The sequence below is a fragment of the Equus asinus genome, chromosome 15 (assembly GCF_041296235.1).
Source record: "Equus asinus isolate D_3611 breed Donkey chromosome 15, EquAss-T2T_v2, whole genome shotgun sequence".
NCBI classification, from domain to species: Eukaryota; Metazoa; Chordata; class Mammalia; order Perissodactyla; family Equidae; genus Equus; species Equus asinus.
Window position 1 is genome coordinate 8,413,588 of NC_091804.1, and position 25,601 is coordinate 8,439,188.

At 42.2% G+C, this 25,601-nt stretch overlaps 1 protein-coding gene across 15 annotated transcripts in view; it reads left to right on the plus strand.

Annotated features, from left to right (window-relative positions):
- The window catches only part of KIF16B (kinesin family member 16B), a 277,231-nt gene that overhangs the window by 141,914 nt on the left and 109,716 nt on the right, over positions 1-25,601 (plus strand). For 14 of the 15 annotated variants that reach the window (XM_070485541.1, XM_070485534.1, XM_044747818.2 and 11 more), the window contains 2 exons: positions 10,290-10,372; positions 11,797-11,885. In XM_070485541.1, coding sequence (XP_070341642.1) covers positions 10,290-10,372; positions 11,797-11,885 — 172 coding nt within the window. The remainder of the gene's footprint in view (positions 1-10,289; positions 10,373-11,796; positions 11,886-25,601) is intronic. The other variant, XM_070485542.1, reaches the window with a different exon arrangement.

A 25,601-nucleotide genomic window follows, 5' to 3' on the forward strand; every position in this document is an offset into this window, starting at 1 on the left:
GAGCCGGTCTTGCCAGGCAGCAGCATTAGTCACAGTGAGAGACTCTCTCTGCTCTGAGCCCAGAAAGCCACCATAATTGGTTGGCAGACAGAAGGTCACCATGTAAGGCTCTTCAGTGGCACTCCCTACTTGGGAACCCACAGGCCCTAGTGTGCTAACGGGGTAATTGAAGGGTACATAGTTGACAGATGGCCCCACAAGTGAATTATGTAACTGGATCTAGACTGCAGCTAGACCACTTGTCTGTTCTCTCTTATGACCTCAGGTGGAGGTCCTGCTGCTGTTCCTCCAGGCGGCAGGGGTGGTGCAGGGGCTGTGGGGAAAGACGAGAGATCTTTCCTTGTTCAGTAGAGGTCACTGTACTGCTGCATCAGAGGATGGTGACCTTGTTATGAGGACTTTGTTGAAACAGGATTTTACAAGAAGCTTGTACTTGTTTTCAATGATTATTAATGCATGAGTAGAACTCTGGAATTCATTTTGAAATATTTAATTGTTTAATACATTTAAAATATATATAAAGTGTAGACCTAATCTAATTTAACATTTCCCCACCCTAGACTCACCTCCCTTTTGAGGAAACTTACTTTACCAAAACAAAAACACACATAGCACTGTATGTATTTCTTGGCTGCCCACTTTGTTCCAGTACTGTGTATTTCTACTTTTGTACCAGTATCACACAGTTTCAATGCTTGTTGGGTTATAATACACTTTAATTTCTGTCCTTATCTGAGAGAATTTTTTGCTATTCATGCCTATTAATTTTTTCAAAGAAATTTGAGAATCATTTTGTGGTGCTACAATATCCTTTGAGAAGTTAGGTTCTAATTTCTTTTGATTTGTTCACATTTAAAAAAAATATATTTCCATCTTGAGACTTCTCTGTATTCAATATGCCTATTCTTATATTTGAATTTTTATCTATTTCTTCCAATAAAACTTTGAGGGTTTTTGATATATGTACTTGTTGACCTGTGTTTATTCATGTATACGAAATTCTGAACATAGCTCTATACATCAACTGCTCAAAAATGTGGAGGAAAGAACTCTTTCATTCTATCATTATCGATTTTGATGATAATATTGCAGTCTTTTCAAGCACAGAGGGCCTTTAAGGATACTGATTTAAGACCCTATGGGGAAGGGGAAGCTCAAAGAATTCAGTGACTGGACCCTAGGACTTATGAGTCTTGTGCATTGTTCTTCTAGATACCCAAATGCAGCGTGCTGTGTTTGTGGAGCCATACACAGAAAGTTAGAGAAGGAGTTACGACTGGGATTAATTTGGGGGAGTTCTTTAGTATCAGCAATGCTGGGATCACAGATAGCCCACCAACGTCAGTGCTGGCTGTCGGACCTGCCTGGCTCTCTCTTCTCTGTGTGCTTTCCCTGCTCCAGGCCTGTTTCTCTGGAGCCTCTGGAGCTTGTTCCACCCACAGTCCTGGCCACTGGACACGGAGCATGCTGAGCAGATTCCAGTGACCACTGCTCCCGCCGTGTTATGGGTTAAATAGTCTCTGTGAGTTTGTCTGGAAGCTGAGTGTTATGTGTAAAGATGTTTCTGAGAGAAAAATCAGTCCTGAGTTCCAAACAACAAACTGAAAAAGGAACTTTTAGAGCATATACTGTTCATTATGAGAACTGTCTAGAATTTGATATTTAATATTGACATTATCCTTTTACCCCCCCTGAAAAGATTATTGGCTTATTTATTTAGTTCAAAGAAATTGCTTATTATTCCAGTGCCATCTTCTTATGTAGCTATTTGATTATGTCTCTAATTCTGTTGTGGATTTGAGGCATGGTAGATAAATAATATATCTCCCTGTGGTATTTTTATTTAGTGGTTTTTTAATCTTAAACTTTCACCTAAATTGAAAGTCCGTTTTAAAAATATACCTATTCAGGTTAGTGATGACTGGAGCTAAAATTTTGGTCTTCATATTGAAGATATGACTTGTCCTAAGAAAGTAGTAGTACTAATTGGCATTCAAGGTTAATATTGTCAGAATTTTCTTTCCCTGCGGGGCAGTCTTAATTGTTTTATTACCATGGTGCCCTGACTTTCAGATCTGATGGGCTTGAATTCCTCTGGCATTCTGCTGTGCTACTGAAAACCTTTCTCATATCACTGTTAATGAAATCGACATAAAAATGCTATGTTCCAAAGTGTTAAAACATGGTGCACTGAGTATGAGTGTCATTAGCAAGTCACAGGGCAGTGACATGCAGGATGACTCTCTGTTTCAAGGTGTTACCTGAGAGAAGCAAGATAGTACCTTTTTCTTTTAATACACATATTTTAAGGCTGAAGGATCCCATCAAGAGAAAAACATATGCAGTCCTTCAGAAGTTAAGGGTTAGACTTCTCCACTTGACCTGTCTTGATTTTTGAGGGTTATTAAAATGAGAACTGGAACACATTTTTAAAACACAAAATATAGGATACATGGTTTGTGGTTATGAAAATATGTAGTAAAAATAAGATGTGACTGGGACTGGCACACGCCTGCTTCAGAGTAGCCTGAGCCTCTGGAGAGAAGGGAGGTTTTTAATCAGGTGGGGCTACAAAGGGATTTTCAACTCTATCTGTAGAATTTTATTTTTTTAAGAAAAAAATAAGACTAAAGCAAAGAAAAAAGTATATGGCCTTCATTCAAAGGTAACAGTAATTGGGAGACACGATTAAACCCAGCAGCATATTCATGGTCCAAAAACAACGTTGGCTTTTACCCATGAAACAGTTTAAGTACAGGTGTCAAGAACAGGGCATGCAGATGGCTGTTACCCCGAGGCCCAGCGAGCTAACCACGTTAACTCCACGTGTGACTGGACTCCTGGTTCACCCTGCGCTACCGGCAGCTTCCTCTCTTTTCACTACCAGTTTCCAGTTTATCGCTGATATTTGGCATTTAAATGTCTCTTTTCATTGGTAAATTACTATTCATTTGGAAAAGTGTTAGTGAGGCTGTCCTCTTAAAAAGCACATGTAGTAATTACCACTTCCCTGCGCTTGGGAATGTCAACTAATAGATTTATCTATATTTAGCAGATTGTCACCATTACGGGGGAGATCTTTTACCTGTCTCAGTCAGCAGCCTTATTCTTTCAGATTGTGTAAACAGTACTTCCCCTGCATTAAATTACAGGAGTGTTTTCATCTGGTAACATCACAAAAGTGAAAAGTATTCGCTAGTACTGTGAGAATTAAATGTGATGACGTTGCCTAAATTCTGGTGTATGAAGCTTTTCTCCTCTTTTTTGAGTTCTTCCAGAAGCAGTGCCTGGGATATATGGCATCACGTTGAACCGTGCTCTTCAATTGGTGTGTCCTCGTGTTCGCTCATGCTTAGTTTTCCTCACTCCCGTGACTCTGTAGGTGATTCCAGAGTGTGATTCCATAGACAAAGGAGGCAGTTGCTGGGAAAGAAAGCATGAGTTTGACCGTGGTGTCTAGTCCATGGGCCTTGAGTCCATGGGCCTTCTTGGTAGAGTCTCAGACCTTAGATTTTTCTTTTTCTTTTTCATATACTTAATAAGAAATGGCACAAAGAACAAGTGTTGCTGCTGATGCAGTCTTGTAGGCTCTGCAATCCCAGTGTGACAGCAGGAGTTTCCTGTGGAAGGTGCTGACCATTCAGCAGATGAGTAATGTGGTCGCAGAGGTGAGGACAGTGCAGTGTCTGCATAGCTTGAATGGAGGCTTGCAGATGGGCAGTAATGTCAAGGGGGTGATGAAGATAAGGGACTGGTGGAGCCTAGGGAGAAGGGAGGCGTTTTGGAAGAACTATTTTGGGAGGAACCATAGGATATTGACAGCTTGGAGTACGTGGGAGGCTAGAACCGAATAGTTAAGATTGTTACTAACAGAGAATAAGTAGTGTATTATTGGTAACAAAGAATATGAAGTAAAAAAAGTTACTGATAGTTTGACTAGTTAGTGTAATGCTTTCCATTCAGTGCCTCAGAATTTATCATTTTATTACCTACTGTCAGGAATTGCCCTCTCCTTCAGAAGGACCAGAGCTGTTCCATATCAGTACTCTTTTTGTATCTTCCCTGAGGTGGTAAGAAAAAAAAAATCAGCTCCCACTCACCCCCCACCCGCTCGCATACACGTCTGAAAACTTCTTGGAGGATGGGTCTGGAGCATCTTGTAATTTTGCGAAGCTCCACGCTCAGCCTTTGCACACAGTTGGGCAAATAATTCTTGATGGATTATTTGGCTGGAAACCTTAATAACAAAGATTGAAAATCAATTTTCTTTCTTCTCCAGAGTACCAGAATCTAAGTTTGCAATTTTTACTTTATGAAGAGTAAATAAGGGTTTAAGTGATTTATCTAAAGCAGGAAATTGTAAATCCATATTTGAATTATAAGTGTTGAAAGGAAGGGACAAGGCCTATGTGATAGGCTTTTGGTAAAGTGTCATGTGCGCGTCTGTCTTTCACAAATACTAACTGGTGATCTGATGGTGTGCTTTGATACTGACACCCGCCACCTTGATGCCGAGTGCCCGTCACTCATCCATGCCAGCCACCAGCCCCAGGCCGTGTGTCCTGTTTGAGTTCATTAGTATTCATGCGATATTTTCTTACCTACCATGAGCACCATGTCAGATCTTAATCTTCCCCATCTTGCTGCCCAAAGCCATTTTTGAGATAGAGAAAAATTACTATAATTCAGGTGTCTTAAATAATGAAGTCAATGTCACAAGAGTCCAAGGCCCTAGAGTATATTAATCTGTTAAGTGCTGGCATATGTTGGTGGAAATTAGACGTTCTCTTTATCGGGTCCCCCAAATGGTGTCATCATCATAACTTATTTTTATATAAATATTTTTAAGACATTTTAAATCAGAAGGAAAATTATCACACACAATCAAGTTTCTTTTTGCTTAAATTGGGAAACAAAATAAGCACTTCACCCGTCTTCCCTCACCCCGACCTCTCATTCAGTAAAATTGTATGTTCCCCGACAGAGTTCTGCTTATCTGACTGTTGTGTGGAAATGGAAACCTCTCTTTCACTGAGCATGCTTTGCAATGCATTACATCTTGTCTGTGTGGGAGGTTGGTGGGGGGGCTTCCTAAACTAATTAAAATTCAGAATGAGGAGCCCTGAAGCAGAATTACAAAGGGCCCCCCACTTTACTACTGCAGTGGCCTCTAAGCTCATTTTATGTTGGACCATGCACTTTTGGGAACATAGTTGTCTTTATATGTTATGTTTGTATTAATTGTAACTGAGAATGAAATAATTTGTATGTCATCACCTCAGAAATATTCATATGACAACATTTAATAGGAAAAAAAGTTGATTTGTTTGTGCAGTAGCAGAATTTTAAAATCTCACATAAAATTCGAGGAGAGTAATTAATGGTGATATTAATGATTATTATCTGTACACTCCTTAGAAATCACTAGAAATGTTTACATGTCTAATGTCTTTAGTATACCTAAAATATTAAAATATAAAATCTCATGTGAAACCAGCATTCAGTGTATTCTCATTCACAGAGATATAAGTGAAGCTTTTTTGTTTTGTCTGGTTACATGTGTCTTTGTCTAGCCTTTTATGATTTCATTTTCCCTCCATTCCCTTTTAAGACCATCTGGAATTTGTCTGTCTTCAGGTAGTTAACAAGCTCTGAAATAATCCCAAAGAAGCCATCATATATTTCAAGGAGGTTTAGATATACTCTAAAAATTACAAATTAACTGTGTTACAAAAAGTCCATCTGCTGTGATTAATCACAGTAGCCTCAGATCAAGGAGTAGGTCGTAGTTAAAGAGAATTTAAGATCTGGAAGGAACGTTAGAAAGGATCCAGTCGGATGCCTAAGTGAGGACGCTGAATTCTGGAGACTCATCCTTGACCACGCCAAGAGTTCGGGAAGATCTCGTCCAGAAACCTTACACCGTCGGTCATTCTCATTCATTCATTCCCTTCTTTTCTTCAGCTTGGTAATTGCTTTTAAAATGTACTCAGGAGTCTCCCTTTAACAAAAGCAAAACAGAATATCCCGTGGGATCCATCACCCTCTCCAGCTGCTACCAACTGTCTTCATCCCCAGGCTTCTTGGATGAGTGTGTGTACTCGGGATCTGCATTTCCTTCCCTCATTCACTCCTCAGCTCCTCCGCTCTCCCCGGGGCCGCCACTCCAATGGCATTTTCCAGTCTTTTCCTTTTGGCTCATCTCTCAGAAGTGTTCTGCATCCTTGACCACTCCTTCCCTTGGCTTCTGAGGTTTTCCTTCTCCCTCTCTGATGGCCTCTCTCCATTTCCTTTGCAGGCTCATCCTCCTCTACTTGGCCATTAAAAGCCAGCGTTCCTCAAAGTGCCCAGTCTAGGTCCTGTTCTCTTCCATCTCTCTGTTCTCTCCTCAGGTGACTTTCCCACCCCTATGGCTTCATTTATTAGAGATGACTCTCAAATATAGAGAGAGACACACACTTGCGTGTGCATGCACATACATGTATGCACATATATGTATGCATATCTACCTAACGTCTGTAGATAAATGTGTATATATATATGTATATACACACAGATACAGGGGTGGTATGTACATGTGTGTGTGTCTCTATATGTATTTGAGAGTAAGTAGGTAGGGGGGTGGGTAGGTTGGTAGACAGGCAGATAAATTGATAGATAATCCGCGCTTTTCTTCTGGAGCTTCAGACCCATATTTCTGCCTGCCAAAGGCATCTCAAATTCATTATGTCTAAAAGTAAACTCATGATTTCTCCCCCAACCAATCTTGGTCCTTTTCCAGGATTCTCAACCTGTGTGAACAGCTCCCCATCCAACTAGTTATGGCAGGCCAAAACCCAGGAGCCCTTTTCATCTCTCTTGTCCCTGTATCTAGCCTGTCGTCGAGTCCTGTTGATCTTATCTGCTAATATCTTCCTGATTTGTTTATTTCCCTCCTTCTCTACCCCTCACTCCCAGTTCTGAGCCACTGTCATCTTTGACCTGGACCATTGTGGAGCCTCCTACTTTGTTTATCTGCATCTGCTTTTGCCTTCTTTGGTTCATTCTTCAGGCAAAAGAATGATCTTTCTGAAACTTGAATCATGTAATGCTGCTGCAAAAAGGCCTTGATGTCTTCCTGTTCCTGCATAAAATACAAGATGCTTTACTGTATCCTGAAAAATTCCACATGGTCTGCTTCCTCCCTTTCTCTCAAGACTTGTCTTGTGCAGTGCTCTCCCTAGTTCTCTCAGCTGTAAGCATACAATTGTCTTTCAATCACTCATCATCGTCATCTTTTTTTTTCCTGCCACAGGACCTTTACATATGCCATTCCACTCCTCCTTCCCATCCTCAAAGCTTCTCTTAACCACCACCTCCCTTGAGGCATCCTTCCATAACCCCCCTTGCAGTCAGCCCCTTTCCTATGTGCCCTTTGAGCACCGGGCAGGGGATCTCTTCTTGAGTTGCAGCTTTGCATTTTTTTGTGGAATTATTTGATTTTTTAACTCTCATACTTGTGTATAAGCTCCGTAAGGGCAAGGCATATGTCTGACTTGTTCAACTCTCTATTGCCAGGGCTTATCACAGTGACTAGCACATAATTGGTGTTCATTGAATATTTATTGAATGAATGAATGAGCAGCAGCATCACATAAAAACGAAGCAAATTTTTTAAGTCTGTAGGTTTGTGGAGTAAAGGAATATAATAAAGGAAAGAGAAGGCGACCAGCCCTAACAGAGCCCTTTTGTGTGCCAGGTGGTTTACACATGTTATGTAGATGGAAACCAAGAGCAGTCATGGGTAGTTTTGTTTTCTTTATAACTCCTTAAAAGAATTTTTATGTGTATTTGATGCAGATAACATGGGTGGCAAGATTATTTTCAATGATTTAATGTGATATGATATATGCCTCCGAAATACTATTCTATCTTTCCATTAACATATTTTAGCAATCTTTAACTTGCATGGCTGGGCATTTGATTAACAGAAAAAAACAGAATTGGATTAGATGTAATTAACACCATAAATGAAATTGCCTTATTAATTTCTAATGTCACTTTAAGGCATTAAAAATACATATATCCTAGACATGGCTGCTTAACTTTTGACTTTCTGTATGGCACACAGTTCTGAGTCCTGGTCATAAAAGGCATGAGAAACACCTTTCTTAATTATGGTAATGGTGCCTTTCCGTAATTGGAAAATACACGAATGCAATTTTCTGTGAGGTGGATAAGCAGATTGTAAAGTGGGTAATATCCACTGCGGCCCTTCTAAGTCTCCTAAAACTGCATCCTCCTTTTCATGTGGACTCCATTTCTGCCTAATAATGACAACCCCCAGAACCAGCCCTTCATTTGCTCCCTGTGGTTATGATCGAAACCTGTTAGGTTTTAACCATATTGAATTTGAAACCCCTTTCAGAGTCCAAGACAATATGTCAAATAGGCTGGTGGATATACTGATCTGAAGCTCCAGAATAACTCTCTGGGGTCATGATATTACCTGCAGGTAACAGCCAGGGGGAGATAGAACCCCAGTGAGAGGCTGGTGACTGGGTTGCCCAGAGGTCACGTGCCCTGTCCAAACGAGGCAGCCAGCAGCTGCCCATGGACTTTTGCCAAACCCAATACAGATCTCCTGATGCCATATCTTCTAATTTTTAAAGGGAAGCCAGAAAGAAACACAGCCAGAAAAAAACTGCAGATTTTTGCGGGCCGGCCCTGTGGCCCAGTGGTTAAATCCGCATGCTCTGCTTCAGGGGCCCAGGGTTTCGCTGGTTCGAATCCTGGGCGTGGACATGGCACGGCTCATCAGGCCGTGCTGAGGCAGGGTCCCACATGCCACAACTAGAAGGACCCAGAACTAAAATATACAATTATGTACTTTGGGGGTGTGGGGGGGAGGGGTTGGGGAGAAAAAGCAGAAAAAAAAACCCTGCAGATGTTTGACTGTGGGCAACTAATAATTTTGTTTTTTAAATGTTGCTCAGGACAGGAAGCACATCCATGTGCTGAATTTTTTCTCTGGCCCCCAGTTGGTGACCTTTGGTGTACATTCTTTGTCCTGGCTCTCCAGTTGTTCAGTCTGTTTCTGCTTCATCTGTCCAGTAGCGATTCTGGTTATCTGTTATCTCAGATGTTCTGCATTTTGGGTGGACTTGACTCCCTCCTCTCTCCAAACATATCCTGTCTGAGGCTTAGCCCGTCCCCATGGTTACCCTGACATGGAACACCTCTCTTGTCTTCTAGTTGTCCTGTGAGACCCAACTTAGGTCCTTGGTAGAAAAGTCTGTCCACAGCTACTGCAGCCTGCACTCATCACTTAGATGCTTCACATCTCCTGACATGTCATCCTTGATGGCTGACTTCTAGTATGCAACAAATAAGTTGCATTCTTTTTCAGGGCAAAGACTGTACATAAGTGTCTGTTCTGAGGCACAGTAGACTCTCAGGTGTGGATGGGACTGGGTAAGATAGTGAAACTCTTTGGAGCATTTCTTCCCTTAAATGCCTCCTTGAGCTCACTACCTTACGTGGACCCGTGCCAGCTTTGGACAGCTCTGACCTTAGAAAGTGTTTACTTGTTAACTTATTTACTTAATCAAGCTGAAATTTGCCCTCCCTCAACATTTTTGTTACTCTTGGGCAGTTACGTTGGCTTCTTTTGCCCCTTGTGCAGTCATTTGCTGAATAAGCAGGACCCTAGTTGTCAAAAGGAGCCTTTCTTGTGTGTCTTATGTAACCATCTAAATTTTAATAGGACTTTAACAAGAAGCAGTGTTTTTGTATGGAAATAGACACTGCTTGTACACAGTTTCTTCCCCATCAGGTTCTGAGGGAGATTTTCATAACGGTTACCTGTGCTCTGCCAATTTCACTGTGTTTTCTTTCAAAAGCACTTTCCTTGGAGACTTCTGCTTTTCTTGGCATTAATAAACATTTCCTAAGTTGGCGACCCCATGCTTTGCTTGATTCCAACATCTCTTTGGAGAACTGATTTATTTTTTTCTTTGCAACAGTCAAAAGTATCATTGCCTGTATATTAGGTTTTAAATCTCATAATATTATAAGGCTTAGACCCGTCACTTCTGTCTTGGGTAACATGAGTATTGTGACACTTGGCTGTAAAAATAAAAGTATTTGCAGATTTAAAGCTGGCTTATGTCAGCAGACTTTTGAGACTTTCTTATTATTGTTTTAAAGTACACTGGAAATTGCATTTCAACTGTAGAATTTCACGTTATGATGTTGCCAACTGACCAGGTTGCTTCCTGGAAACTCATTCATGTTTTGTGTGCTCGTAGGTGCCGTGATTCTCTTGGGAAGAACCAATATGTTTCGCTTTAACCATCCAAAGGAAGCTGCCAAGCTCAGGGAGAAGAGGAAGGTGAGCGGTGTGAGGTCTCTGGGAGCTGACCCTGCTCTGGACGGGGCTGGGCCTGCAGGTGTCTCCACACTGGGTCCAGCAGTTTGACTTTCTGAACCACTTAAAAGCCCTTCTGTAACCTGCATTGGTTCTAGGGAGGGTGATTGGCTGATGAAACAGGAGAGCAAGCAAGTAAAGTCCAGAGCAGAAGGAGAAATGGCTCCTCTAGCCCCTTCTCTTCAACCCTGCACCCCCAAAAAAGAGTTCGGCATCATTTTGCCTTAAGTGGAGAGTGACTTCCACTTATGAGCATCTATTTGAGGAGTTAACCCAGTGTCAGAATCACTTTCATCCCAAAAGCTTCTCCCTCTTTCTTTCCATCCGTATTGATTTGGAATTCTGAGTGGGGTGTGAAGCAGAGCAGGGGTGGGTTTATGACAATTGGGAGACGCTTTGGCTTAGTTGGATGGGGACATCCAGAGGGCACTTAAGTGCTAGATGGGGGAGGAGGGCGGAGGACCAGAAAGAAAGGGGAAGAAATGAGGGAGAGAATCTGTTTAGGGACTGTCCTTAGATTGAGGAAGATACTGAAGACTACAGCTAACATTTCTCTGAGCCAGGCACTGTGCAAAACCTCTGCATACATGCTACCACTTTATCTGCACAACAGCTGTTATTACCCCATGTCACAGATGATCGAGATGAGAAACTGAGACTAACTTGTTTGTGGGCAGCAAGTGGGGAGCCGGGGCTGCAGCCCTGACCTGCCGACCCGCAAGTGTTTGCCTTTCACCACTGAGTTACACAGCCCTGCATCTCAGCCCGCTTTCATTAAGGGCTGTCGAAAGTTGCCAGTGTCTCAGGTGGGAAATAACAAGACAGCACAGCTGCAAACCCCAGCTTCTCCAGAGGTGCTCGTTCCCACCAGTGAAGCCTCCTATCTGTTCCAGCCCGGGGGCTCCCTGGAGGGTCCTTTTAGGTACACAGTTGCAGAGGAAGAGGGAAGCAAGCATGTTTGCCAGTAGCTTTTCATGGAAGCAAAGCAGGTCAAGCTCTTAATTTTTTGGTCTCCCTTCACCTCTTCCTCCTTTATCTTTATCGCTCAGTAAGTGTGAGTGAGTGCAGCTGATATGAGGTCAGTGCTCCTGCCAGGGAATGGAGGACAACAAAGATGTCATGACTCCTTCCCTTGACTTTGATGCAGCCTGGTCAAGGAGACCAGCAGGGTTGTGGAGTTCCCAGTGAGCTTTCCCCTCCGAGCGTGCTCAAGATGGCTCCCCAGCCCACTGGTCCCTGGGTGCCGGCCTCAGGGAGAGCATTTGTTAGATGTGCTAGTCAGGAGTGTGCGCACCTGCTTGCCTCTCACAAGTGGAAAGCAGGGAGTCCAGAGCACAGGCCTCCTCTTGTCCGCTAAGGTAACCGCTCTGCCCTGTGTCTGCTCTTAGAGTGGCCTTCTGTCCTCCTTCAGCTTGTCCATGACTGACCTCTCGAAGTCCTGTGAGAACCTCTCCGCGGTCATGTTATATAACCCAGGGTGAGTGACCAGCACATCTCCTTCCCTGTGATTGTCACTGTTGTGGTGTTTATTGTGTCCACTCCATTAAAGTCACCAGATAAAAATAAAACTGCCATCGAGCCTCCTTATCAGCCACAGTCATTTTCCAAGTTCCTTTCCAGCCCTTGCTGTATATTTACATAATTTTGCTTAGTTATAATCACAACATAAATGAGATTACATATTCTGATTTTTTGCTTAACAGCATAATAAGCATTAGTAAGGATTGTTACAGCTTCATTTTCATTTTCATAACTGTCTAATATTTTAGGGTTGATACTTTGATTACTCAGCGCACCATCCCTTTGGCTTAGTCACTTTCATCTCATTTTATAAATTTATTGTAATAACAGCTTTGATTCTTAAAGCTTTAAAAAGCCCAGGAAATTATGTTCACTGCTTCCAAGCACTGGGGGCCCACTGAGGACACAAACGGTAGTGTTTTAAACGGACTTCATAGCTGGGTGATCTTGGGTGGTCAGCTTAACTGCTCAGGTCCTTTGTGGTTTCATCGGTAGAACGGCCGTGATAATGAAAATGCCTGAAAACAGGGGACAGGATGAAAGGACTTTGGGATCCTTTCTAGTTTTGTGAGAGTCCATCATTTTCTCTCTCCTACAAGGAGAATCTCATATAAAACAGTAGAAGTAAATTTAATAGCTAACTAAGTGATATAAAACTGACACCAACATCATCTTCTAGAACTGTCATTTATTTAGCAGTTGCTCTATTCTCTCTTTTAATTCTCAGGATGACTCTTTCTCCATTTCACACAGAGAAACTCAATACAGGTGTGTCTTGCCATGGTATCCTACTTAGAGCTGTGGTGTGAGTCCAGGTCTGCCTGATTCCCATCACGCTCTGACCGTGTTCCTACATGCCTTTTTCCAATCAGGGTGCTAGTTCAGACCTGGGGGCCAGTTCCATTGCCCGTGACCTCCTGGCTCATCACTTCTCACAAGCACTGAGCCACATCTTCGATGGCTTTCTCTCCTTCAGCTCAAGTCAGTACTCTGGTTTGTGGAAAGCAGATATGTCTACGAGGAATTTCTTCATTGTTATAGGAGTAAAATGGGGTGGGGATGGGGAAGGCTTTGATCACATTTCTGGCTTCCTCATTTTATGAGTGAGTAAGCTGAAGCCCAGAACTCTGACACTTTGTAAAAAAAAAAAAAAGCTAGTTAGTGCAATACCGTGCATGCAGGCTTCTGGGCCTCTCCCTCATTCTAGAACTTCTAGAAGTAGAAGCAAGCAGTTTACTCCCCTGTGTCAGCCTTTGTCTATGCCATTCGGCCCTTCTAGCTTATTGCATGGTTATTGAGGAGAATTGTGCTCATTAAATAGGTCTATCTTGAAATAAGATGTATTGATTGATAAGACCCCTGAAATATGAGAACAGTGTCAGAGCAAATGGATTATCAGTACTTTGGAAGGCACATTTTGTTGTGGGTCTTTAATTCCTTATAGTAGTTTTAGCAACTAGAGATTGAGATTGAATCTTTCATATGCTCACTTTATTTAAGTTTAATGTAATATGCAGGTCTTTAGGGTCAGTTTCCGTTTAAATAGTGCATTTCCATCTGTTCAATGTCGTTTGGCTAATTAAATTGTTCTGGGACACAAAGAGTGCTTGCTTGGATTCATCTCCCAGTTTGGGACATAGTTCCAGTCCTGACATCCAGGCACCAGCTTCATTATCCTTGATGGTGGTGCCTTCTACTTTGAAACCATTTGCAAATATTGTGTGGCTGTTCAATGCCTCTGAAAACCAAAAAGTGATCTCCACTTGGCCTATCCTCTGAGACACAGGGTTGCCAGCTGTGGCCCCTTCTTTCCTTAGCATTTATGGATAGGATCTAAGTCCTTCTTTTTTCTCCTCCATCCCCCTAAAAGTGATGCCATTTTTTGTTGTTTGTGTGTTTTTAAGTTAAAATGCTTTTTCTCTGTGTTTATAAAATGTAGGTCAAGTGTCCTAATTTTCATTCTTAAAACTTTTCAGTGACTTTCCATGGTCTTAAAAATGAAATTCCAGCCCCTTACCATGTCCCTCAGGCTCTCTGTCCCCTGGCTCTTCTTAGCACTTGCCTCCCTGCGTGCTGGGAACCAGGCATTTCAGGTTCAGGTTTGTGCTCAGACTCAGCTGGGCTAGCGATGCCTTTGGGGCTTTTCCTTTGCTGGTCCCAGAGCCTGGCATGTGTTTTGAGATGCGCTGCCCATTCTTCCTCCAAGGCATAGTAAGTACGATCTCTCCTCCGGAAGCTATTCCCACCTTTCCTCCCCTGATCAAAAATAAATGTCCCTTCTTCACAGCACACTACTCCATTTCTGTCATCCTTATTTGTTCTTCTTTGTAACATACACTCATCTGTCAACAAGTCCTCTCTGAGTGCCTTCTGTGAAGATTCCAGCATAGGCACAGTTACCAACAACACTGACAGGGTCAGTTCACTGCTTGTGGAGGCGAGAAAGCAATCACAGGTAATTTACAAATAAATTCAGAAAGTGAAAATGAAATGAAAAGAAAATGTGTTTGATGACTTGGGTCAGTATTTCATGGAGTGATCAGGGAAGGCTTCCTGAGGAGGGAACATTAAGACTTGAGCAGAGGGAAGATGACACTTGGGCAGCAGAGAAGGAGAGGGAGGAGAGTATTCCAGGCAGAAGGAAAAGCAGGCACAATGGCTTCCAAGTGAGAAGAGGAAAAATACAGGAAGAAGAGGAAGAAGAAGGAGAGTGGTGGAGGGGAGGTGGTCAGGGGCCTTAGAGGCCGCTGGAAAGAGTTTCACTGTTTCCTAGGAGTGCTGGGAAACCGTCAGAGGGCCTTAAGGAGGAGGGTAGCCTGAAGATGTACTTACTACAAATAGTAGCATGTAGTCATTTGGAGAAGGTAGCATAGAGGCAAGAGACCATTCAGAAGGCTGTTTCCTTCGTCCAGGTGAAAGAGAACAGTGGCTTGGATCTGGGTGGTTGCCATAGAGATGAAGATCCTGACTGAAGGGGGATTCCTAGCTTTCAGGTTTAAATAGTTGGGCAGATGGTGCACCCATTCCTGACATGGGGGATACCAGGAGGACTGACCTAGGCTGACAGCTGGGTCAGAGTTCAGTGTGTGAGTGTCTTTCCTGTTAGACTGGAAGTTTTTTGAGGTCAGAGGCTTGTCTTATTAATTTCTGTATTTTAAAGTGTCATTCCCATAACATACGTAATAAATGTTTAGCAAACAGATTAAGAATGAAATTTTCCTAAGATAGATGAGTCTTTTTGGAAAAGGTTTTTCACTAATTTCTCTGAGCATGGATTGTCCGCATAGTGTAAAATGGCATACTATGCAAAGGAATGTGCTTTTGCGGCTTGGGCCAATTCCAAAATGACACTGCAGTTACTCAAATAATCTCAAGGTCATGTTCAGGATCCTCAAGCAAAAAGGTAGGAAGAGGGCCTCATGATGAAATGAAGAATTAGGCCAAGGCACTCAGAAAGTTCAAGTGAGAAACAGTCTGGGTAGACTGCAGTACAGTTGGCTGAGGAGATGGTTCTGGATGCGTTTGATGCTACCATTGTACATCCTGTTCACCTGGCTTCAGTTGACAGAGACATTTTGTCTCTGCCACCCCGGCAATACTCAGTTGTACAAATTAAAATTAAAATTACTTAACACTTCATCATACCTTCATTCTCTCTAACTTCTACTCTACTTACCACCTGCTGTAGAGAATGATTGCCCATGAATTAAAACATAATTGGAGAAAAGTGCCTACTCTGATTTCTTGTGAAGTTTTCTGCTCCAGCAACTCGGCAAAACAAAGCAGGATCAAAGCTATAGATGTGTTGTTTATACCTTTTTATGTCACAGATGTAAATACCCTCAGCCTAAATTAAGCACAGTGTGATAAACTGGAAGAACCTTGAAAGAAATATATTTACTACTTGGACTCTAGCTGAATAGTTGTTATTTCAATCTGGATAATAAACTGCTTAGACACAAGAGCATGTTGGTTTCTCAAAATGGAAAAGTGCGGCTGAGATGCTTCAACAGGTCTGCACATATTTATTGAGAGTCTGGTATGCGTGCGGAATTTGTAAGTGTCAGTTGCCGTGTTCTCTCTGCCTAGGAACGTGCACACGTGCATGTGAACCCATCTGAGTGAAGGCCAGGCGGTACATGCTTCAGGGCAAAGAGCAGTGGTTAAGTAGCTGCCCCCTGGGAGATCCAATGAGAAGCCGTTGGTGCGAGTTGAAGTGCCTCAGAAGGGGTTCTCTTTGTGTAGCCGTGCTTTGTAATGTATTGGTTAACTTAGAAAACTGAGACTTCCAGAAGGAATCTTTCTTGACATTGAGATCACCTCTACCCAGGTCATGGAATCTGTGTTATAAGCTTAGTTTATAGGAACCCACCTGTCCTCAAAGCTTATGGAGGCCTGGCCTTTTTTTCTGTCATACCATCTTCCCCAGTTTCACCCTGTTTAGCGTCCTCTCAGTGCCCTAGCAACATACAACCTGTAATAAATAGCCAGAGCCCGTGTCTGAAGGGTGGTATGGAGGAGATAGCAGGGGTTATAAGGAACCTTAAGTAAAAGATTCTCAGAAGCCTCCAGTCTAGTGCTTTCTTCTCTAGAGTTGAGGACATGAGGATGCTAAAAGTGTGTAATAATGCCTTAGCTTGGAGAACAAAGCATGGAAGAATATTAACCAAAGATTTAGTCCTGGACACCCACCCCTTAGCAACCCCAAATCACTCCCTTCAGTTCTGCTTGAGACTTCTCTCCAAGATTCACAAATGAACTGGATTCTGTGCTAGCTCCTAAGATGTTTGCAAGTAGGAGAGGCAGACTTTGGGGGAGGAACATTTTGTGAGCAAACAAGATGAGTGCTGGAAGGAGAGCATCTTGCTGAGCCTTAGGAAGAGATAAGAGGAATCTGCAGGCAAAGGCCTGGCTGGGGAGCACTCTAATAGCCAAGCACGGATATTTACAGTCTGCTTTTGATGAACGGACAGAGCTGTGTTTGGGGAGATGCACTTTTGGGTTTGTGCAGACTGGATTAGAAGTAGGAGAGAGATTGCAGGTCAGGTTCTGCAGGCACATTCGTAGTAGCTGTGTAAGCACAACGTTTTTATAAATTCTGGTCGGCATGTTCAGAATTTATGTTTTTTATTAAAATATATGGCCCCAAATGCAGCAGAGAACTATTTTCTGTATACTCATAAGCATTTGATAACTCCTTCTTCACTCTTTTTTTAAAAATGATGGTAAAATACGCAACAAAAAATTTAGCATGTTAACTGTTTTGAAGTGTACAGTTCAGTACTGTTAAGTGCATTCAAATTGTTGTGCAACCAATCTCCAGAACTCTTTGTATCTTATCAAACTGAAACTCCGTACCCTTTAAGCTAGCTCCCTATTCCTTCTTTCCCCCAATCCCTAGCAATCAAGATTCTACTTTCTGTCTCAGGAATTTGACTACTTTATGTACCTCCTAAAGTGGAATCATACAGTATTTGTCTTTTTGTGACTGGCCTGTTTTACTTAGCATAATGTCTTCAGAGTTCATCCACGTTGTAGCAAGTATCAGAACTTCCTCCTCCATTTTTAAGGCTGAATAATATTCCATTGTATGTATATACTACATCTTGCGTATCCATTTATCTGTTTATGGACGTTTGGGTTGCTTCTATCATTTGGCTGCTGTCAATAATGCTGCTATGAGAATGGGTGTACAAATATCTGTTTGAGTGCTTGCTTTCAGTTCTTTTGGGTATATACCCAGAAGTGGAATTGTTGTATCATGTGAGAATTCTGTTTTTAATTTTTTAAGAAATTACTTTGCTGTTTTCCATAGCTATACCATTTTACATTCCCATCAACAGTGCACAAGGATTCCAATTTCTCTACATCCTAGCCAACACTTACTGTTTTCTGTTTTTTGTTTGTTTGTTTTTTTGATAGTAACCCTCCAAATGGGTGTGAGGTGAGATCTCATTGTGGCTTTTCTTCACTCTTTTTTTTTTCCTTCTGTTTTCTCAAGAATGTCCAATCTGGAAAATAGTGTATGGAAATATAGAAAGAAAGAAAATCTCAAAATTTAATTCCCCCAAAAGTATAGTAAATAAATATGTGTGTAAATCTCACATAGATCAATATCCTGATGACCTCTCTCAAACCCTGCCAAGTTCAGTTCAACCAGCTCATTCTCACGTATCTCAAACCCCGGTTGATGGTAGGCATCCAAGAAGTGTTTCTCCCCAAGGAGAGACGTAATCATCTTTGCTTTGAGGGGGATCACTCTGCTGGGCTGAGTAACAGGGGCACTGAGGAAGCTATGGGAAGGACACAGGAGGTGAGGGCGTGAACTGAGGCAGCAGTTGAAGGAAACTAGAAGAAGGGGCGGGCTCTAGAGGCATTTAGGGCAGGAAGTCATGCGGCCTGGATGATTAATTGGATGTGAGAAACGAAGATATTGACTACCATTTTCTGACTTAAATAATTGGTTGGGGGTTGCATGCTACCCAGCTGAAATACAAGTACAGGAGGAGGAGCAGTTGTCAAGAGGCAGGGAGGATAATGAGTACAACCTTGAAAAACTGGGCCCACGGCCTTGACCTTTCTCCCGTAAGTGACCGTATCTTTGAGTCCTCTGTCAGCCACCACACGCCCCGTGGGAAAAGCTGGAGTCTCACTACTTGTGTGGCTTGTCAAAAGCACAGGATGAAGGCGGCTCCCTCTGTCGAATAAAATAGACATTGGCTAGTTCTACCACTTCTTCCTCATCCATTCAGCTGCTGTTTGAGGGCTCCTCATCTGTCCGCCCCTGTGCTGGGGCTCAGTCATCGCAGAGCATGATTGAGTGCACAGGGAAGACATTTGTAAAGCCTGTCAGAAGTCAGGATGCTGGTAGCATTGTCTTTTGCACATGCCAAACTTGGATTACTTGGGGGTATCTTTAAAGTAGGGGAAGCCATGCAGTTCAGCCCAGGCCACGCACTCCAGTGTGCTGCATCTCAGTACAGTGAGCCATCTCAGAGACTACCCACGTATGCACGGAATCCTGTGATCAGCAGGTGGCCACGGCCTCATCATAAGTGCAGAGTTTGGTGTCACTTACACCATATTTGCCCTGTCACCTCTCTAGGAGCAGTTTTAACAAACAGGAATTTAAAAAGAATTGGTGGGGCACCTCCTGTTCAAACAGACTTGTTTCAGAGCATTCTCCTTCTGCTTTTAACACTTTCCACCTCTTAGGCAAACTACTTTTTGGTCTTGTAAATTATTACATAATGCAAACTATTTGCTTAATAAATGTTAGCTGCCACCATGCTCCCACTCCCCCTCCTCTCCTCCTCCTCTGTTTTTCTCTTATTAAACCCCCATGACCACATCTGTCTACAAATGTTGGGACTCTTCTTGAGTTTCAACAGCTCCTTTCCCTTCTCGCCCCAGGTTCCCGAGCACCAACCTGCTTTCCAGTCATTTGAAAGAAATCACTGCCCACTCTATCTCTTGGGAATATTTTTTCTTCCCAGTTTGGCTCCATACAGGGACTCCGTCTTCACAGCCCTCTCCTTCTTGCTGTCCCCACCCCGACCCCGAGCAAGTCCATGGTGGGGCCTTTTCACTGAGAATTTTGCTGCCCATCATGGTGGAAGAACGTGAAAGAGAGATTTTTTTTTTCTTTAAATGGCCAGCGTGGTCAATACCTGAGGAGTAGCAGATGTTCCCTAGTCATCAGGGTGACAGTCATGGCCTTGAACGTAATTCCTGATTTCCTCTATGAGATGATACAGGAAAGACTCATGGATCTGCCCCTGGAATCCTGTCCCAACCTTGAGCTGAAAGGTGGAGCTCACCTCACTCCTTAGCCCTTCATGGTGACACCGTCTTCCTCTCAGGCCCGCTCCTCTTCCCAGCATCTGGCCTGGCCCCTCAGTGCCTGTGGGGTGACCTCCAAGATCCAACGTGCTCATCCATGACTTTGTTCTCCAACATTATCTTCTGTCACTTTCCACTTTGAACTTTATGCTTTGGTTTAAGTGGATGAAATAGAGCTTTTACACCTGTTTCCAGGTCAAATCTGTCTATAAAACCTTCCTACTCTTCTTCTTTTGGCCAATCTTCTTCATCTTCCAAGCTGAGTATGGGAGTTATCACCTCAGGAAGTGTTCTGTGCATCTCCACTTTGAGTTAAATGCTTCCTCTTTATTCTCTGGCAGGCATTTTGTGGATACTTTTCCCAAATTTGTTTAATTGATGCTAATACCTGTTTTCGCAGTAGGCTTCACGAGGGCAGGGACCAGGCCTTGCTTGTCTTTGAATCGCCAGAATCTCGCACATAATGGGCACTTAACAAATGCTCACTGAGCTGTAGGTTTTGGCCAGCAGTTGTACTCTCAACACAAAGGATGTGTCTGTTCATAGGTCTCCAGGGGCCTTGTGGCTTCGAATGGATCCTATGTGCTTTTTGCTGTCTCCAGATTGGCTCACCCCTGTATTTGTGAGTCTCTCACTCACACACATGTACTTCACACGTTTTGTGGCTTTCTTAACTATTACAAATATCTCTTGCTTTCCTTGGTATTTTATAGACCTGAGTATGTTTTTTGCAATAGACTGAAAATTTACTCACTACTCAGTTCCTCTTAGAGCAAAGCTCTCTGAAAGAATTCTGTCTGGTTTGCAAATTATTGTATCCAGTAAGATCCAGCTTATCTTCAAAGCAACCCACTTTTGGTCTTTGTTCAATAGGCAACCTACTAATTCTCTGAATAGCCCATGTCTTACCCCCATGCTTTGAATCTTAGTAAGATTTGGAGTTTTTAAAAGTAAAGTCCTTGCTGGCCAAGAACATCTTATCAGCCCAACTGGGCACATAAAGTTAAGTGTATCGTTTCTAACATAGTTTTGGAACTTACTGCTGGCTCGCATCTCAAGCACCCTGGAAACCAGGATTTGTACACACACATGCGTGGTACTGGGTGCCAGAGAATTTTTGGATGTGGCAAAGCAGCCTGGTAACTTCTTTTGGGAGTTAGTTCCAATTTGGAGAAGTGCCCAGCCAGGGTCTTTGCCAGGAAATAATTTTCCTGCAGGGGAGACATTCCTCCTCAACCAGCACAGCGTCTTTCAGAAGAAAACAAGCCCACTGCTTGGGCATCCTCTGCTTTGCTCTGAGACTGCAAACAGGCAGCTAATTTGGCAGGATGTGGAAGCTTTCACAGCTTCTTGAAAGTGCTCTAAGCTAAATTAGATACATTCCAAGTTCATTTGAATCTTGAAAATAAAAGAAGAAATTTTTACTTGCTCATTAGCTCCTTTAAGCACTAACTAGTGGTGAGCCCATTTAAATGGATATATTTGAATAATTAAATTCTAAAGAAGAGAAACACTTGGGTTTCAAATGCAGTTGGGCCAAAAATATCAAAAGTCAGAATCAGACTTGTGTTTGATAAGCCATCCAAGCAGCTTCATGGAGTGTAGCAGCCTGAGATGGGGTTTGGTAAGCCTCAGGGCCAACACAGACCTCAGGAGCTGTGGAAGGCCCCCGACTCTGAAGATGGTCTGAAGTCTTCAACGATTAGGGGATGAAGTTAGATGAGTGATAATTATTTTTAATCTAATTTTTTATCTTAATGTGTTCATTATGGAAAATTTAGAAATCACAAACAAGCAGAAAAGAAGAAATTACTGCAGAATTAACATGATGCTGTATATTCTAGTCTATATAGAATCTGTCTGTTCACTATCTGTCTGTCCTACTATCTAGCCATGTCTCTCTGCCTCCCTCTGTGTGTGTGCGTATGTATGTATACATGTTTATATGTCTACATTTGTACTTATCTATATTTATGTGTGTTCTTTTACCAAGATGGCTTCGTACTGGACTTGTAAGAATTTTTTGCATATATATCTTTTCCTACATCACTTTAGTGTCCATGCAATATTCCATTGTATGGATATTCCATACTTTATTTAACTTATCTTCTGTTGGTAAACATTTTGTTGTCAAGTTTTGAGCTCTCACAAGCAGTTGGGGTGAAGGTGTTTGTAGCTAAATCTCTGTGCTTATTCATGATTACTTCCTCAGGGGAGAACAAAGTAGAGATGGAATGTCTAGGCCAGAGGGTGTGTATAGTTTTAAGGTTTGATACGTGTTCACAGATTGTTCTACAGAATGCTTGTACATATCACTGCTGTTCTCACTGATACTGAGGAGAGTTTCCACTTCCTTGTAAACTGGGAAGATATCCTCTTGAAGTGTAGACTTTTCTCAATATAAGTACACCCTCCTGGATACGGTTCTAGGCTGTATTCACAGACAGTAGAGTCTGGGGAATCCTGCTAATAGTGGCTCTTTCTAGAAGCATGTCCTGGGCATCCTGATCATCTCCAAGGATTTGTCAAGCACCTATTTTGTCCTGTGTTGAGCTACATGCTGTAGTGGAATGCCGTGTGAGGTTATTCCAGCCTTCCTAGTCCTTTCAGTTTAAGAGTAGGGGTGGAGTTTCACAATGCAGAGCTAGAAGGAACTAGATTCCAAACGAAGAGTTCTGGGATTTGAATGCCAAAAGCCAAAGGCACCAAGATGGTAGTGAGGACTTCTCACAGGCTGACAACAATTGTATGAGAAGAAAGTAGTTTCATTTTCCCTTTTATCTTCCACCCTTCCCTGTTTCTTCCTTAAGCTCTCCCTCCTCATTCCTTCTTTCCCTCTCGTCCTCGCTCTCTTCTTGCCTTCCTTCAGCTGGAAGGGTAAATACCTCACATTAAGGAGAAAGTAAGAAGACATCCATAACAGGGTTCTATCCTTCATTGTGTTAGCCTAAGCTTCACTGTAGATGACTGTAAGCTTCCAGAAAACAGGCACAGCATCTAGTTTATTGCTCACTCGGTGCCCAGCAAGTACCTGGAACATAATAGGATCTAATAAATGTGAACTAAGTAAATTCACTTTCCCCCCTGAATTCATACCCATGTAGAAGGGGCTTCAGAAAAGCATCTGGTCATAGCTGGAGGTGTCTGGATAAGATTTTCCCCTTCAGGTGAGGGCATGGTTTTCACTGCATGTCCTGGGGTGAAAGATCACCTTCCCTTGTAAACTCAGTGCCTTGCTAGCTCCACTTTTCTCTCACTATCTGGTACTTTATCCTTTTGTTTTTTTACTTGCTGACCTTGAGTGTGAAAGTTTTATACACATAGTTGGCAATATTTATGTTGCTGGTGATTTGGTAGTTAGCCTGTGTTTTAGTTGATGATAATTTACTGTGTTTGCCTCTGCTCGTTTATTTTATTGGGCCTTACCATTTTTCAAAAGTTTGGCTTGCTGCAAGGCTGATTTCTTCTCCAGTTTTTGGTCTCAGATGCCTTGCTTTTTTATGGCCCATTTACTAACTTTACAGTTTCTGTGGAGTGCCCTAAACAGCTTGTTAAGATACACAGTCTTGGGGAACTTGTGATGAAAGCAACTGAAAGACATGGGCTTCTTCCTTCCTTTAACAGAGATTAGTGTTAATTACTGACTTTGCGTTTTTCTTTTTTGTCCTTGAATATTATTCCACTGTGAGCCACTTTAAAAGATGAGCTCCCTGTGTTTTCTGTTTTCAAAGTAGGTGGGGAGATGAGTTGTGGGATTCAAAGATCAATCTGTCTGTATTCAGTTACTTTGTGTTCGCATTGGTGGGGAGATGAGTTGTGGGATTCAAAGATCAATCTGTCTGTATTCAGTTACTTTGTGTTCGCATTGCCCGAGCATGTATGCTTCACTCATGTGATTGTACAACACAAAGCCAACTTGCAAAGGTCACCTGAGGAACTGAGACTCTTCCTCGTGAAAGGATGGATGGCAGGTATGGGAAAGGGTGGATTATAGTAGATTTCCTCTTAGTCCTCCATGACAGCATGATTTTCCTTTGAGGTAACATATTGTATTAACTTGATTATATGCTATGAGTTCTCTGTAATTCAACTCATTGGGTTAGAGCATGTTGCTGATTCAGTCAAGGGTTCCAGTGTTACAGATCTGTGCTTGCTTCCAGGTCTTTGCACATGCTGTTTCCTCTTCCTGGAACACTTGTTCATGTGTCCACCAGCTCTTCACATGGCTAAATCCTACATAGTCTGTAAGATCTCAGTTTAAATGTCACTTCCTCTTAAAGGCCCTACCAACCCCAATCCAAATTTCATCTCCTTGACTACTCACTTGTAGCATCGTCTGCCTTTCTTTGACAGCATTTTAAATAGTTGGTAATTGTGTCTGTGGGTGCAACTGTTTGTCTACTCTTGGTCTCTATATTTAGTGGTGAGTGAAAGGGTCTAATTTTCTTAATACTGTGTCCTTACTTCTGAGTAGCTGTTTGAGAAGTAATTGTTGACTGACTGTGTATGTGTGAGTTGTTCCCTGATGAGGCATTTCCATCCCCCTCTTTTATTACACATCATAATTCTAACCTTGAAAAGCTGTGTCCCACATCAGTGACATCACATGTTTGTCATCATCAGCAACTCCCATATCTTATGATCTACTAAGGTTAATCATCATCATTGTTGGAAATAAATGGAAATGAACCAGAGATTCCTAGAAGCGTAAAGGAAATAAAATGGTTGCTATAATGACAGCAGATTAAGAAAAATTTTTGAAATAGTTTGTCTCATTACAAATTGAAATGCTTATTATAAAAAAGTACACGTTCAGAAATGAATAAAATAATCACAAGCATTCACAGTCCTTCCACCAAGAAATAATGATTGGTTTACATTTGTAGTATTTGCTTATATTTTGAAGTATATATATTTAATTGTACATCAGATATTGTAATTATGCACCATATAGAATATTTTAAAAACCACAATTGAGATCATACTAAATATACAGTTCTGTATTGTGCTTTTTCCTTTAACATTTTAGTATGAACTTTTTCCATGCCATTGAATGCACAAATCTTCATTCTATGTTTATATCATAATTTAACACTTAGTCTCTAAGGACTTTTGGTGCTTATAAGAAATGGGAGAAGTTCTTTTAAATAAATTTGCTGCCTGCCCTTGAGGAGTTATCACAGTGTGTGCTCAGGACAGAAAGGGTGGTGGTTCTTGTACTGGCTTTTTCAGCTGGCCACGTAGACCTTCTTGTTGCTCAATTTACTGTGCTATAAGAGCAGTGGCTTTCAAACATGTTGGGCCATTCATTTCTTTCTTTTTTTCCATGTAAAATTGTTGATTATGTTTCAATTAATCTGCTTATATGAGTCTTTTCTGCTATTTTGTCAGTGAAATCCACCCCCCCCCCCAAATTCTTTATTTGATGGCAGCTGCTGCTTACATTAAAGCAACAAGAGGAGGTATTAAAAGAGAGATGTCAGAGAGAGAAATAATGAAAGGAAGGTTTGGGGATCTAGAAGAGAAGAGGCATGAGAGTGCAGAGCAGGAGTGGGCTGACAGGCCAGCGGAGGTGCAGAGGGGCTCCTGAGGCCTCTGCTCAGGCCCAGGCCCAGGCCGAGGCCCACGCACACATTTCAAGCATTGCCTGGCTAGGTGTGTTAGTATTTTGTCTGTCAGTGCACAATATCAGAGGAGTACAAATGTGTAAAGCAGACTTGTAAAGCTCTCCACTTCAACGATGTATCGTCAAGGCAGAGGAACTGTGGTGCATTTTAAATCTTTTTCACACCTTCAAACTTCCCGTCTCTGTTCGCTTTTCCGTCTGCCC